The 15915-nt window shown below is 41.9% G+C and overlaps 1 protein-coding gene across 1 annotated transcript; it reads left to right on the top strand.

Annotated features, from left to right (window-relative positions):
- Nucleotides 1–200: 200 nt before the first annotated feature.
- On the top strand, nucleotides 201–15640 carry RGCC (regulator of cell cycle; the record flags this gene model as incomplete). Its single annotated transcript, XM_082495023.1, has 5 exons — nucleotides 201–294; nucleotides 506–685; nucleotides 10485–10592; nucleotides 12083–12145; nucleotides 15050–15640. 5 exons carry the CDS (start codon nucleotides 201–203, stop codon nucleotides 15055–15057), a joined length of 453 nt encoding a protein of 150 aa, XP_082351149.1. The 3' UTR covers nucleotides 15058–15640.
- Between the last annotated feature and the right edge of the window lie 275 nt (nucleotides 15641–15915).

Raw genomic sequence — 15915 nt, forward strand, 5'->3', positions numbered from 1 at the left:
AAGCATCCATGCCGGCTTGCAGCCTGTGGCGCTGTGCCGTGCTCCCCCCGCCCGCCCCCGGCACAGCGCACCTGCACCGCCCGCTCGGGCCGGGCCGGGCCGGGCCGGGCCGCGGTGCCACCTCCCCCTCCCGCCCCCTCCGCCTCAACCCCCAGCCCGGGCGGGCTATAAGGAGCGGCGGCGGCGGGGCCGGGCCGCCTATGTTGGCGGCGGGAGGTAGGGGCGGCAGCGGTGGTGGGGCACCCCGGCTCGCCGCCATGAAGTCGCCTCAGGCTCAGCGGCCAGCGGGGCAAGGTGGGAGCGGCAGGCTGAGTCGCAGGGAGGGTCGGGGTGAGGGGGCGCGGCGGGAGCCTTTCCCCTTTGCTCCGCCGGGGTTGAGGGGGACGCCGGGAGGGTGTGTGGGGCGGGGGGTGAGCGGGGCGGCGGGTGTCCCCTCACAGCGCGGGGGTGCGGAGGCGGGCAGCGCCCGGCGGGCCCTCACGCTGCTGCTGCCGCCGGCCGGCAGGGCTGGGGGAGGACGGCGGCGGCGGCTTGGCGGAGGCGCTGGGGGAGTTCGACGCGGTGCTGGCGGAGTTCTCCTGCCCCGCCGGCCGGCGCCGCTTCCACTACGGCGAGCACCTGGAGCGCATGAAGCGGCGGAGCAGCGCCAGCGTCAGCGACGGCAGCGGCCTCAGCGACTCGGAGAGTGAGTGTCCGACCGGCCGTGCCCGTCTCTGAGGGGGAGGTGGGGGGTGGCGGGGGTTGGGGGCTCAAAAGCGGGTGTTAAACCAGCGCGTTGCCCTCCCTGAGAGAGGCGGGCAGCCTCAGCGAGAAACCTATCTTAAAAAAAAATAATAAAAACCAACCCGAAGCCAGCACGTTTTCGCTTAGTTTTTGGGTGAGAAGTGGGAAGGATGGGGGGAGTGTGGCCCCGCTGGTGTTAGTCTCCCGGGGAGGCCACAGCGAGGTCGGCTCTTGAGCAGAGGAGGCCGAAAAACTCGCGCTAGGTAAAGGTCAGGCTGCTGCCGGAACACCAAAGCATCCCGCTGTTTAGAAAAAAAAAAAAAAAAAAAAATCTCTTCAAGTTTAGAGAGACCGTGTGTTGCATCTCTGTAGCTGAAGTATCAATTGAGGGAGAGCAAGCTTTCCAGAAGAGGCTGAAACTCATCCAGGTTTCTGGTTTAGTGTTATCCCTGTTTGGGAGGTGATACTCTCACGCTAACTTGCACCCAAGTATCCTCGGTGCATGCAGAGCATGGCACAGGAAGGGTGGGGAGCAGATACTGACTTGTGACCTGCTTTGAGCAAGAAAACGTAGAATTGGAACTAATTTTTTTTTAACTTAACTTGGAGAAAAGTTTTACCCCTCTTACTTTTTGCTAGTCAGGGAGAGAAGACGTCTTTCCTCTTCCAGACAGCAAGGCTGGAAGCTGCTGTTCTTCTCGGGAGAAGTAGACTTAAGGGCTACTTTGTTGGAAGTGAGTTCTGCTAAAAACAAGCTATACCCAGTTTTTTTTAGTTCCCAAACTGTACGGGCAGTTGTAAGAAGCTTATCTGATTTTCAGTTACTTAAAATAGAATTGCTGCTTTAATTTCTGTTGTGCATCTTCATCAGTTCAGCGACTTACCATGCAGTTTTGTTGACTTAGCGCTAAAACATTCATATAATCTTCCTAGTGCTTAAGCTGTGAGCACATAGCTTCTCCATATTATCAGAGCCCTTCACTTCATCATCATGGGTGGGATTAATTTAATTTCTTTGACAAGTAATGTTTTACCTGCTCTGAACTTGGATACCTTGCCTGGCTGTGTCTTTGAGATTGTTTGTTGTTTTTTTTTTTTTCTGTAGTCAGTGGAGGTATGTGGATCCCAGATGCTGCTATGTTGTTTCATAATGTAGTGTGTGAACCACTTGCAAGTATGTCTTTCCCTCCGAGGGATGTTTAGAAATTCACGCCTGATCTAGGCTGGACACTGGCTTTTTGGATGGCTGAGGGTGGGTAAGGTGAGGTCTGCCTTTACTGCGTCAAACTGATGAAATATGTAAGCTGTGTCGATTATTCTGTCAAAGTCTATTATTAACTGCAGCAATACAGCCTTATTGTTACTATTTCTTGAGCAGTCTTCAGTATTGTAATATATTAACCTCTCACATATTTTTACCACAAATGAGACAAATTAATGGAGTGAAGATTCTTTATCTAGTGAAATAATCTACTGTTGAGAAAACAAGAAAAAAACCAAAACAGTATCAAGAACTTATTCTTCTTGCATGGGTAGAGACATCTGTAGTTGCTTAGCATATCTGCTGTGGTTCAGAAAACTTAAATCTTGAACAGTGATTAAAACAGCTGGTTTTGGATGGACAGGAAGGGCCTTTTGAGGACCATGGTGTTCTCCGCCACAGCAGGAGGCCTGGTAAGAAACAGCATGCTCATGCAAATTGGCAGACCAGATCTTCAGGAAGATCTGGGAAATAAAAATCAGTGTCAGAAATCTGCACTGATTTAGTCTGAAGGCGGTAGCAGGGTAGCAGGGTTTGGTGTCTCCATGCAAAGTGCTCAGGAATCTTCTGTGAGGAACTTGTCAAGCTCCCAAATCCCATCCTGTGCCGGGGTTCCTCCTGTGGTGATGCATCATGTGAAAAGTGGCTCTGGAGAAATCAGAATTCACCGTCTTCTGGAAACTGGCATATACTGGTATACTGGACCAGGAGGTGCAGTAAGAGTGATCTGTTGGCATCCAACAGTGTCAAGTGTGTGAGGCTATGTTTAAGGGAAGGGAAGGAGAAAATTAGCCAACTCTCCTCATTTCTCAGTACAGGCCCACTAAAACTCTTATTCCTAGAGGGGCAACTTCTTATTTTGAAGTTATAGTAGGATTGGAGAGGAGTTGTAGATTTATAAAGATCTCCTTTTATAAAACAGGCTTCAGTGTCTGATGTAATACAGCTACACTCCCTCCATCTATTTTAAGAATAGAATACTTACCCAGGCTCTTTCTGTTCAAACTCAAGTTTATTTTTCCCCTAGGTTCCCGTTTCCTTTGGTCTCTATCATTTGGTGCAGATGTAGTGCTGAATTCATGACCTCGCTTTTCCCATGGTAATGCTTAGGTTAAACATGACTGCAGGATCAAGGAGAAGCTGGGCTGAAAGAGCGTGTTCTGACAACACGAATCTGTAGCAATGCCACAGAAATTCCAACAATATTATCTGGAGATAGTTTGAATGATCCTCTCGTTCATGAAGACTCTTTATGCCTTTGCAAAATCTTGTTATCCAGTGCCAAGACTATTCCAAGTACACTTTGTCATCTGTGTACAGAACAGTTCAGCCTATCATATTATAGTGCTGTCTTTTCGTGTTTGTTGGTGAATCTAATCCTCCTAACTGATGTGGTGAGGGTGAAGGTTAGGCATGCGTATCTTTGGGTCACTGCTGCAGTGATATCTTTTTGAGTCTAGAGTGGGACTGTAAGGGGAGGTAACATTTTAAACTGTTGCAACTGTTTGTTTTAGGGGCCCCCGAATCAGTCTTTACAATAAGCCAGTAACCTGTATCAAGTGGTTGTACTTGAATAATACTGTTTTGTAGTAGGGTAAGGAAAGTCTTTCCTTTCCTGGGGCTTCTGCCATGAGGATGAGCCCATTTCATTTAACAGAAGTATTTACAGAAGATTTTTATCAATATGGTTAATCCTGGAAATATTGCTTTTAATCTTAAAATCCCCTTTCGAAGGACCTATCTCCAAAAGCACTAATTGAAATTCTTGTATTACATATCTCAGGCTCTTAAGAAAAAATAAGAATTTGAAGACACTACTGTGGAAAACAGGCATGATAGTATTTGGCTCTCCCACATCGTGTTCTGTTATTTTTACCAAATGATCTTTGGACAAGACCCATCTTGGCCATGGTTAAGTATTGTACATAACAGAGCGGACTCTAGACCTTACAGTAATAGAAAGGCTCACATGTGCAGGTGTTCATGATGATCTTAGTTCTTGGCCCTCAAGTATTATATTAACTACAACAGCTGATTGGGTCGGTGCTGGAAATCATGATGCAACTGCTGAGTTACTCCAGCAGACATTCTTGAGTTGCTGGACTGTGAGTGAGTACCAGTTGTTTCAACTTGATGTATTCAACTAAATTGAAGCATAACAGCTTTGCACTTTAGTTTATTAATCATGCTGAAACTTTTAAGTTGAGGAATACCTTATAACTCTGCTATTTACAGCATATGTTGGTTGTGATAAAATAGGATTTGTGTTAAAAGTGCTGTGCTGGCAAAAGCCACTCGTGGAGATGCACCTATGTTGATGAACTCTTGCAGATATCATTTGCTTCTTGTGTGTTGGAATAAGCTTGCAAAGAGAAGTGCAGGCTTGCCTGTGTAAATTGTGTGTCTGCTCATTGCATTGTGCTAGTGCAGTATATGGCAACGTCAGGACAGTCTTCCATGTTTAGGCTTAGGATAATGAATAGAAAGTTGGCCTTTATGAGAGGTTGTGAAGGGAAGTGCTTTAACATTTCTTGTGCCAAAGCTATAACACCACCAAAAAGCTAAAGGATAATCTGTTGTTGTGCTCTCAGAAGTGTTTTATGCTTCTAGCTCCAGATGCGTTTTGTTGAGACAGGTTCAACTTCCAGCCTCTTTGTTAAAAGCATTGCAAAATAAATGTATCGATTTAATTCTTGCACTCATATAGCCTGCAGTGTATCTTCATAGTTATTTTTAGGAAAGCGTAAATGCTTTCAGACAAATACCTCCTGGCTTTTAAACACAACAAAAGACCTTGAGTGCATCTAGAACTCTTCATTTTATAACTTCTGAATCAAGCAGGTGCAGGTTTACTACGGGCTTGCACAATACCCATTAGCACCCAGTGCCTGGTGTAGTGCAAGCATTCGTGGTTACATGCCATGGATGTCTCCATGAGGTTGTGCTAATGCCTCCACCATCTAGAGATGAAGCATAAGCCACTGTTAATACTGCAGCACTCATCCTGAAAAGCCTGCTTACATTTGCAATCTGTTGTAGAGAAGGTACAGAAAAAAGCAATGGAAATTATTGAAGAAATAAAATAGTTTCCAAATGACTAAATGGACTGGGACTGTCAGCCCAAAGAAGAGATGACTTGGGTGGGGACAAGCTAGTTTTCCAGAAAATCCTAAGTGACATTAGGGAAGTGACTGCTACCTCACCCAGTATGAGGAAATCAAATTAAACCAGTATGCTTCAAAGAAATAAGAGGAGCTATTTCTTCTCATGGTGTATTGTTAAACTGTAAAATATATGGCATTAAGGTATCCTGGATGATAAAAGTTTGCATACTCAAAAAATAACTAGATAAAATCACCGTGGGAGGGACAGGGACTGCTGTAGGCTAAGATGCTGCTGCTGTCTTAGAAAAGATACTGATCTGTGCATCACTCAAACTTGGTAGAGTTTACCTTGAAACTATCACTGAGTGACTGCACCACTCTTAAACTCTTCTATAGGCATCTGCTATGAGAGAGAGAATGTGGGATAGGTGAGCCTTTGGTCTCAAATGCAAATCTCAGTATTATATGAGGAAGAGGAGCACATTTTAAGATTTTTTTTTCTGCAAACTTCTAATGGCCTGTCTCTAACAAGAAGGCAATGCAATATTTATAATGAAAAAATGAAGCTAGACTGTCATGGAGAATTTATTAAATCATCTAAGAAATAGTGCTTTATTAAATTACTGATACATTCAAGAGGAAGAAAACCCAGAAGTTTCAGGTGCATGGGCTTCTCTCCTGGTATTCCAATTTAATGAGAAGTGTGCTCTTTTGTAAGATTTTCTGTTCTTACCTCTCCACCATACCTGTTTCTCTTACACTTTAGAAAGGAGGTGTTAGTAAAGGGGAAGGTTGGAGTTGGAAGCACCACCTCACAGATAAGTGTGGTGGGAGAGTAGAAAGGTAAGCTTTGTATATAATGAGAAGACATGCTTGTACATCTGAATTTCAGGCTTCCTAGATAACTTCCTTGTAACTATGTGATTTGAAATCTTTTAAGTCATGAAGCCTAGACACGTAGATAGTCAAGAAGTGTGATTTTTTTGTGTCAGTGTTGGAACAGATGTTTGTTAGCTAGGCAAAAACCACAAAAAAAATAAACAACGCAGCCAAGTGTAACTGTGATTATGATAAAAATAAACACTATCCTTGAGGGCTGCAACATATGTATTGTGAAACAAGCTCTTCACATCATGAATATTTCTCACTTCTAGTGTTGGCATTAGAAATTCCTGGTTTTATCTTTTTTTATTATTTTAGCAAGTAGGCTGTGTTCTCACTAGGAATGAATTGTGCAGTCTGTTCATTAAATGCCGAACTATTGTTTTATAATAAATTCATGGCTTGTAGAGACTTAAGTGGAATTTTAAAGGTCCTCTCTAAAAACTTAAGGTGTGTGATCTTTTTTTTTCCTCTAAAAACTTTCCCCACTGAAAACTGCAATAAAAATTTTACCGACTCCAGTGCTGTTTAAAATTGTATCCTGGACTATGGTACTAGAAAGAGAATGATATTAAAGAAGTCAGACAGCTTAACTTTTCCGTTGTCTGTTTTAAAATGAAAAGTTTGAGGTTTTCCTCCTTCAGTTAATTACTGCCCAGAACCTTTCAATTGCTCATTTCATGGGGACATTCTATATTTACGTGGTATTGCCGTGTTTTTTTCTTTGCAGTTTAACCATATACTAGAACAGCAAAGGTCAATACTAACTACAGATTACTTTGCCAAAGTAAAATACACCCATATTTATTCCAACCTTCTAATTTTGCAGCTATTGGTTTAGTTTGACTCATGTAAGTCAACTCAGTAGCTTAAGTCTCAGATTTTAACGCCTTTTTTTAAAGAGATAGTTTGACTTTTTTTTTTTGTAAAACAGTTAAAGGGGCATAGTTATATATGTGCACAGGCAGTAGAATGAAAATACAAAGTGAAAAATAAGTAATGGATGATGGAAAAATTTGTGTGGCAGATGGGGAGAGGGGCTGGATGGGGAAGGACAGCAGCAACGAGAGATCCTTGGCGTCAGCCTCTGGTTATTGGGTTGCAGGGGATGTTGTGTTTGTGTGGCAGTGGAAGTCTTCCAAGGCCCATTATTGGAGGTGAATGAGCAAATCTTGGCTGTGGCAGCTGATAGAGAGCAAGGACTGAAGTGTCCTTTTCCCAGAGCCTTCTGCCCTACAGCCAAAGCGGATATTTTTGTGCGATGGGTATCACAAGTAATTTTTTTTTTAACAGTCCATTGTTTTCAGCAGTTATAGTGACCTCAATGGTGGAGTCAATGCATTCCTCCTTCCATCACCAGAATTTCTGCTGCTTGCTGGCATGTATAAGCCACAGCCAGTAGCTAAAGTATGTTTTTGCTTTTTGAGAAAGATAAATGTTGATGTTTTCCTGAAACTATTAATATTACAACCCATCAGAAGATAACACTGTTTTGTGAAGACATTTCACCTTTTGAAACTGGAAGAAAAACATTCAGCTATTTAAAGCAACAGTTCTGTCTTATTTTGTCTTTGCCCAGTTGTAAATATTTCCCAGCATAAGGCTTGTGGAAGCCAGTATGAAATAACGTTTTCAGGTTTCAGTACATTGCAAGGTGAGCGGTCAGTTCTTTCAAGTACTTATAGGAGTATGGAGAGAAAAAACCCAACAAACGAACACAAAAAGAATCAAAGGTGACTGTTAGCTCAGATGTGTACGTGGATATAAATAAAAAAGAATTGTGTGAATAGTTTGCCGCCAATTTAAATACCTTATTAAAGCTTTTGTAATTTGAGGTGCCCTCACAAGCATTCACAAAAAGAACACTTTATTCCAGCTATTCATAAGAGCAACTGGAGCTTTGGATTTGGTGTATGAGAAGGATTGGTTTGCAATATAAATTCCCACCACTGCTACATCTGGTGTCTGGATACGAGCAGCATAGACTCCACATTTAAAGTACACTTTTTGGGGCTGTTGTGCTCTGGATTATTTTTTTTTTTATTAATTCAACTAGCTCTAAAGCCTTTAAAATATTAAATCAGTTGGAAGTTCTTGTTTTGCTCTTTTCAAATGCATTGCCTGGAAAGTGTTTTATCTTTGATGGTCTGTTTTATCAGCGCTTCAGTGAGTTGTACTCTTGGCTACAGGACTGTTTGTGTGAGGTGTTTGGCTCTTTTTGTGATGGTAGGGGTTGTGTCCTGAACAGCTAGAATTTTCCATTCTAAATTTCTTGGTCACTGGGGTTTGCATCTTGGCTGAAAAGAAATGTGGGTTTAGTTGAAACTTGCTGTATAAGCTGACTTCAACAGGAACTTTATCATCCCTTTAACCGTTACTTTCAGTCCATTAATGTACAGGGTTCGTATTGCATAGTACAACACTGGTGACACATCATTGCAAAGCAGCATCAGATTTTTTTCCCCCTTTAAGTTGTGTTTTTGGTTTTTTTTAGGAGCTACTTTTAAAGTTGCTTATTTTTCTGTTTTTCTATCTAAAATTATCCAAATTCTGCATCGTATTCCTCAAATCTTTCTTATATCTGAAGTTTCAATTAGACCGGTTTTGATCAGGTTTGGAGAGAATGGGCACTTAAGAGTGAAAATAAAGAAATTACAATAAAAAGCCAGTATGCATACCACCCCTTCTGAACAAGAAACACCAACCGGTGGCTGATTTGGGCAAGCAATAGACTTGGGTAACAGGTGTCATTCACATCATTGCTCAACGTTTGCACAGTGCTGCAGGTAGCATGTGCCTTTGCTGGAAGAGGATGCCAGATGATTGCAGAGCAACCGGAAAGATATGGTACTGTGGTGGGTCACCATGCTTGTGAAAGAGGAGAATATTCTCGGGTGAAGCTTCTCACACAAGCCTCTTCCGTGTGCATTGCAACAGAGGTAGGCTTGGAAGCTAGCACAGAAGAAACAAATAGACAATCAGCCTACAGCTGAGGAAATATCTGGCAGGCTTAGAGAGAGTTGTCCTGTCAGGACTGATTTGATGCTGTACCTGTATACTCCTGTGGAAAGTGGGTTTATGCTGGTAAGGACAGCAGGCTAGAGGAGACGGGGTGTAGACCCATGGTCTTCTTTCCAAAGATAGGAGGAACTTAGGGTAGACGAGTAGTCAGCTGGGGGATGGTCTCTATGTTGGATATCTGCAGACACTGTGGTGGTGTTCAGTGAAGGTATAGATGTGCAGATCTTGGCAAGGTGAGCTGTGGTACTGCCCCCTTTTGCTGATTCAGCAAGACACCCAAGGTGGTCAACTGCTGGCACAGCAAATGGGACAGGTGTCCAAGGAAATGTGACAATTGTGACTTGGATGGCCTTAATGCAGTGTAACCACCTCCTAGCCTGGGGCTTCAAGGACAAATGCTACATGTGCTGCAGGTAGGCAGAATCGCTGGCCTCAATGGCAAGCACTGGTAATCACCACCCCATATAATGGACATACATTTACTTCCTGGGAAATTTGCCAAATAAATGTAGACTGTTGCCATGTTCGTGTTACAATGGTTTCTTTTTGTAGAACTACAGTTTTCAGGTCACTGGCTCAAAACTGCAGGAACCAGCAGTTTTAGTATCTCTAACACATTGACAATACTTCCTTCCAGTGGAGCCATGACTAATACTTTGTGTGCCCTGTGCATCATGGAACTCTCTCTTTATAAAAGGAGGCAAGTTAAAGATCACTTTTTGAAACTTAAGGCTTTGTCTAGAATCCAAGAACGTTAGAAAGGTATTGGAACCTTTCCCATTGCTTGCCATGGCATATGAAAGCTTTCTTTGAAAGACCACCTAAAATAAGATTGCAGAACATCTTGTGCACAGATTTACTGCTTTGTGATCTCCAGAGAGTTACAGAATAAAATAAAATTAAAAGATACCATACAATTTATCTAGAACACAAGACCTGAAGCAGAGGAGTATGGAGAAATGGGTGAGTTTGCTTCAGGGATGAGGACAACACTGAATGAATTCTCTGTTCTGAGTGACTGTCCTTGTCCTGGAGCTCTATTCAGCTTTTAAAATAGCTTTTGAAAAACTCAGGTAACCAGAATTTCCCAGAATATTGTAAATCAGGCCTGTCATACCAGGTCCTATCTAATGGATGTGGAATAATTGCCATTCCTATAGTATTTTCCACATGATGCTGACTGCAGGAAAAGCTGACACAGTCATTACTGGGAGGGTTAGGATTTGGCCTAGGATTGCTTGCTTTTTAACAGTAGGTGTGGGAACAACAGCCTTCACACAAGAGATCATTTATTTGTCCCTCTGGCTTTAAGGTCTGTAAATATGAGTTCTACAGATGTTGATCTTTTGTTGATCTAGATGATCTTTTGAGGTCCCTTCCAATCCCTAGCATACTGTGAAGCCAGTGTAGGAAATGTCCCATTTTTCTCTCTTTACTTCTGTTGGAGAAATGCAGAAGGTGTTCATTTTACTCATAACGTAACTTTTTTACAGGTGCAGATTCACTCTACAGAAATAGTTTCAGTCTCAGCGATGAAAAGCTTAACTCTCCAACTGCATCTACTCCAAGCTTGCCGTCTCCATCAGTAACTCCATGTAAAGGTAAATTTAATTTTAACTATCGGCATTTCTTCCTAATTCTTAACTCTGTAGGCTTCTTTCTGTACGCCAGGATTCACATGCATGCATTGACCCCCCCCCTTTTTTTTTTTTTTTTTTTAAATGATAACAAAACTAAGAATTGCTGTTAAGCACACTAAGGATTCAAGTATTACTGTCTTGATTATCCACAATTCTTTGCAGGTGACCTGGCAACTGTTTTTATTTTGAAACACCACGCTAAAGAAAATTACATTTTTTTGGTTGATGAGGAATCATGGTACTACTTAGAGAATACTTCACTTAGAAGAAAAACTAGTTAATTCTTAACTTAAGCAACTAAGTAGCTTAAGTGTGCCATCTACATATGGAAATATTTAACCTGAATGTGGGAGTGCAGTAGGTGACTCCTCCAAAACCATACGCTGCCATTCATGTTAACACAGTTACTGGGATCCATATAAACCTTGCACTGCTGATACAGGCATGTGCTCATAATTCCTTCTTCCTTTGTCTTGCAGCTGATCTAACTCTACAGGAGCTTGTTTCATTCAGGTTATATTCGATTAACTCTGGAGTAGACATATCAATAAATGAACAGACATACATACATACTACATGGTGCTTTCATTACAACTGGTCTTTTCAGATGTACGCTCAAGAGCTTTTCACACTTTCATGTCTTTTCCACATTGACCAGTCACAAAAAAAGCAAAATGCTTTTTCTTTTTTTCCCCTCACTAGCATGATACTAGGGAGAAATTATGAGTAATAGTTAATAAGAAGTAGCAAAAAAAAAAAAAGTTCAGTTAAACTGGTAGGAAATACTTGGCAAGGAATCACACTAAAGGTCAAGATGCTCTTCCTGAAGAGAGGACAAAAAGACAGAAATAGAGTTGGAACCGGCTTGGAATAGACCACAGAAATGAGATAAGGAAGCCACTCGCAGTAAAACTACATTGAATGGAACTAGTGGTGTTCTCAGGAGTGGGGATTTAGGTGGATGTTTGTATCCAAATTTATAATGTATGGACCAAGATCAAAGAATCTGACATCACAGCAAACCAGTGATACTGATTTGACATGATTTAAGAGGCTTAGATCTGGGTAGGACTGGGAGCTAACAGAGTGGGGTTTGATTAGGGCCATGAATGCAGTATCTGTATACATGCAATAAGGAGGACTCCCACCATTAAGTTGATTAGTTGAGATACAGCTTTTTTTCTCCACTTCAGCCTCTGCTTTTTAAGGAAACTTAACTAGAGGGTTGCTTTGGAAATGAAAAACTATGAAAACTAGAATTTTAATTCAGTCTCTCCTGTTTTCTAAGAATGCATTTGGACATTGCAGCAACTCTATTGCACTTCCCTGAAAATAACCCACAGCATGTTTGATACCACTGAAGATTATTTGGGGGATTGTGTAGTCCCAGTGTTTCTTTTGGCCAGAGAAACATGTCACGTCTAAGCAGTATTGACTTTCTTATATTACAGCAAAGCTTGGAGACACGAAAGAACTGGAAGACTTCATTGCTGATCTTGATAGAACGCTAGCAAGTAAGTAGAATTTTATTAGTAGGCTGCATCTCACTTGGTACTGTCAAAGAGTGATGAAAGCTAATGTATGAGGGGAAGGGAATCACAAAAGGGTAGTGGTTGGAAGGGGCCTTCAGAGATCATCTAGTCCAACCCCCATGCTAGAGCAGGTTCACAGAATCACAGAATGGTCAGGGTTGGAAGGGACCTCTGGAGGTCATCTAGTCCAAACCCCCTGCCAGAACAGGGTCACCTACAGCAGGTTGCACAGGATGGCATCCAGGCGGGTTTTGAATGTCTGCAGAGTAGGAGACTCCACCACCTCTCTGGGCAGCCTGTTCCAGTGCTCTGCCACCCTCAAAGTCAAGAAGTTCCTCCTCATATCAGGAAGGAACTTCCTGTATTCAAATTTGTGCCTGTTACCTCTTGTCCTGTCACTGGGCACCACTGAAAAAAAAAGTTCCCATCCCCCTGGCACCCTCTCTTTCAGTATTTATAAGCATTTATAAGATCCCCCTTCAGTCTTCTCCAGACTAAAAAGACCCAAGTCCCTCAGTCTTTCCTCATAAGAAAGATGTTCTAATCCCCTAATCATCTTTGTAGCCCTCCGCTGGACCCTCTCCAGCAGTTCCCTGTTCTTGAACCGGGGAGCCCAGAACTGGACACAGTACTCCAGATGTGGCCTCACCAGGGCAGAGTAGAGGGGAAGAATGACCTCCCTCAACCTGCTGGCCATACTCTTCTTGATGCACCCCAGGATGCCATTCACCTTCTTGGCCACCAGCAGCAGTTTCACCTGCAGCAGGTTGGACAGGAACGCATCCAGGTGGGTTTTGAATATCTCCAGAGAAGGAGACTCCACAGCCTCTCTGGGCAGCCTGTTCCAGTGCTCTGCCACCCTCAAAGTAAAGAATTTTTTCCTTATGTTCAGATGGAGTTTCTTGTGTTGCAATTTGTGTTGTTGCCCTGTGCCCTGTCACCAGGCACCACTGAAGAGAGTCTGTCCCCATCCTCTGGACAGCTGCCCTTTAGATATTTATAAGCATAGATAAGATCCCCTCTGTCTTCTCCAGCCTAAGCAGACCCAGGTCTCTCAGCCTTTCCTCGTAAGAGAGGTGCTCCATTCCCTTGATCATCTTTGTAGCCCCTCTGCTGGTCTCTCTCCAGTAGTTCCCTGTCCTTCTTGAACCGGGGAGACCAGAACTGGACACAGTACTCCAGATGTGGCCTCACCAGGGCAGAATAGAGGGGGAGGATGACCTCCCTCTACCTGCTGGCCACGCTCTTTTTAATGCACCCCAGGAGACCAGGAAGGGTAGTATAATTTTATATAACATGGCTTCATTTTAGTTGCTGGTCCTATAGATCATTATGTGGATAAGAAGGTAGGATAGACTAAATTCTGGTCATTGCTGGAATGTTCAAGGCATGAAGTTTAGCTTGTGTGACAAAGGCTGTACTGCAGTGAACCCCTGTCCCCACCTCTGAGGCAGCTGCAGTTCACCCCTCCTTGACAGTGTGTAGATCAAGTAAACGTCGCTTTCTTAAATACTCAAAACTCAGCTAAAAAGTGTTTTTTTTTTTTTTTCCTTATTATAAAGCTAGGTAACTTGAGGATTATCCATATGGGAAGGAAACCTTTTTATTCTAGACTTTGCTTTCTGAAAGAATTAAGGAGCAGATATCTGTATCTATAGACTTAGATTAACTGTCAAAGTCCTGTTTGTGCTTGTCTTTACCAGAAACGGAATTTAAGTCACTTATTCTGTCACTATCTAGAAATCTATTTTCCAGTTACAGTACTAGGTTCTTCATTATGATTTTTAAAGAAAAACAACAAAACCAAAAAAACCTACCCTCCTATTTCCAACCATGTACTCTGCCTATTCTTTCTGCTTCTTCCTGTGCTGTTACGGACATGATACATTTTTTTTTTTTTTTTTTTTTTTTTTTTGTATGGAACCAGACTATATAGAGCCCAAAACAAATTGTAAGACTAGACCTAAATAGCAGCATGAACAAACCCTCCCCAATAAACCATGAACTGAGAGTTTCTTGTATTCATTAGGTATTTTCCCTTCCCTGTAATTCTTGAAGCCTTGGCCATCTGCCTTGGACTTAACTCAAGACAGCTGCCCTTATGAGCTTCCCACTTCCCTGTCATCTGACTTGTATCGTAATCCTGGTTTCACTTCTCTTCCTTAAAATATGTTTCTAGTTTCCTGACTTCTGTCATGGATGTATGCATGAGCTAACTCCATCTTTACCACTGAAACCTAGTGACTGCTCATCTGAAAAACTTCTGAGTTTTTGAAGGTTTGTGTGGAACAAGGAAACCCCAAACCAGCAAATATTTACATTGCTGTATCGTGCACAGCCGTCTCACAGCTAACTCTTAAGGGGCTGCCTATAGCATACGGGTTTCATTGTCCTCTTGCAAGGCATGTTGAAGGTGAGGGCAGGGATTGCCACCTGCTGTAGTAGGTTTTGGGGTTTTGGGTTTTTTTTTATTTATTTTTTTTTAATCCCAATTAAGCAAATCTCTAGTGATTTCAGCAGTCTTATTTATACAGTGCCACTTGTCTCACAGTGATACACTTTATCACACCCAGAAAGTCTGAGGAAAAAGTCCAACTTATGTCTGATATTTATCATTGTGTTTTTGAGGAGTTGTATTTATATGCTTGAGGTTACACAGAACTTTGTATGCATACCTTTTCAAGCCTAATGCACTCATTAGAACAGTAATTGCCTTAAATTTTTACATGCTAACCTTTTCGCTCTCATGTTAATTTAAAAAAAGGCATAATTTTGGCCTGTCAGGCAGTCTAGCAAGCTGGGGGTAGATAGGGTGACTGGTATGTCAACAACGTGCAATCTTATTTAATATAGAACTTAATGATCTTTCTTCTTTTGTATTTCCAGGTATGTGAAATGAATCCTTGGTGTTGTGCTTGCCTGTGAGTATCATCTGAAGGATAAGTGACATCAATCACTGAGAGCTGCTGCCCTTGTCTGATAACTTTGCTACCCCAGATATTCACCTTCTGAACGTAACCTTTGTAAAGTCCAAGTATTTAACTGGCAACATCAGTTTTGTTACTTTGCAGCAGATGGAATGAGATAACTTAAGTGTTACAGCTGTATTTTGCTTTAAAATATAGCTTGAATTTTAATTTAAAATTGCTTTTATGAAAATATATTTGTAATTTTATATAGTTGAGAACTTCTAATGCTTTTTGCCATTATAATATATTTTTGTATGCAAATAAACCCTGAACTGGAATCCGGATGTCTGAAAGTTTCATATGAACCTGCAAACTCTGAAACATAAGTACAAATTAAGCTCTTATTGAAAACATCAATCTTTAAAACATCTGATAAGGGTGTATTTCCTGTTAGGCAAAATGTGTTGTCCTGGTTTCGTGTGGAACTTCATGTTTTTCTTTTCAAATTGCTTAAATAAGAGAATTTTGTACTATGTAAAGTTAATACAATCAGGAAAATAATAAAATTAATTGGTCAAATTTGCTTTGATAGAAATGGAATAACTGACTTTTCACAGATTTGAGCAATAACACCTATTTCAAACCCTGTGTAAAAGCTAGCTTTAAAATTACGTACCATTCTACGTGAAGTACTAGTTGGGAGGTCAAATATTTAGGCTCAGGGGTTTAAAGGTATGGAGATCCTGTAGCAACAAGAAAATACTTCAGTGTCTGGATGTTTCTGATACCAGACCCTTGAGTCCAAAGCAGTCTACTGCTCTTAAAAAGACTTCCTGGCCATCG

This window comes from Vanellus vanellus (assembly GCF_965231255.1).
Source record: "Vanellus vanellus genome assembly, chromosome: 1".
Classification (NCBI taxonomy): domain Eukaryota; kingdom Metazoa; phylum Chordata; class Aves; order Charadriiformes; family Charadriidae; genus Vanellus; species Vanellus vanellus.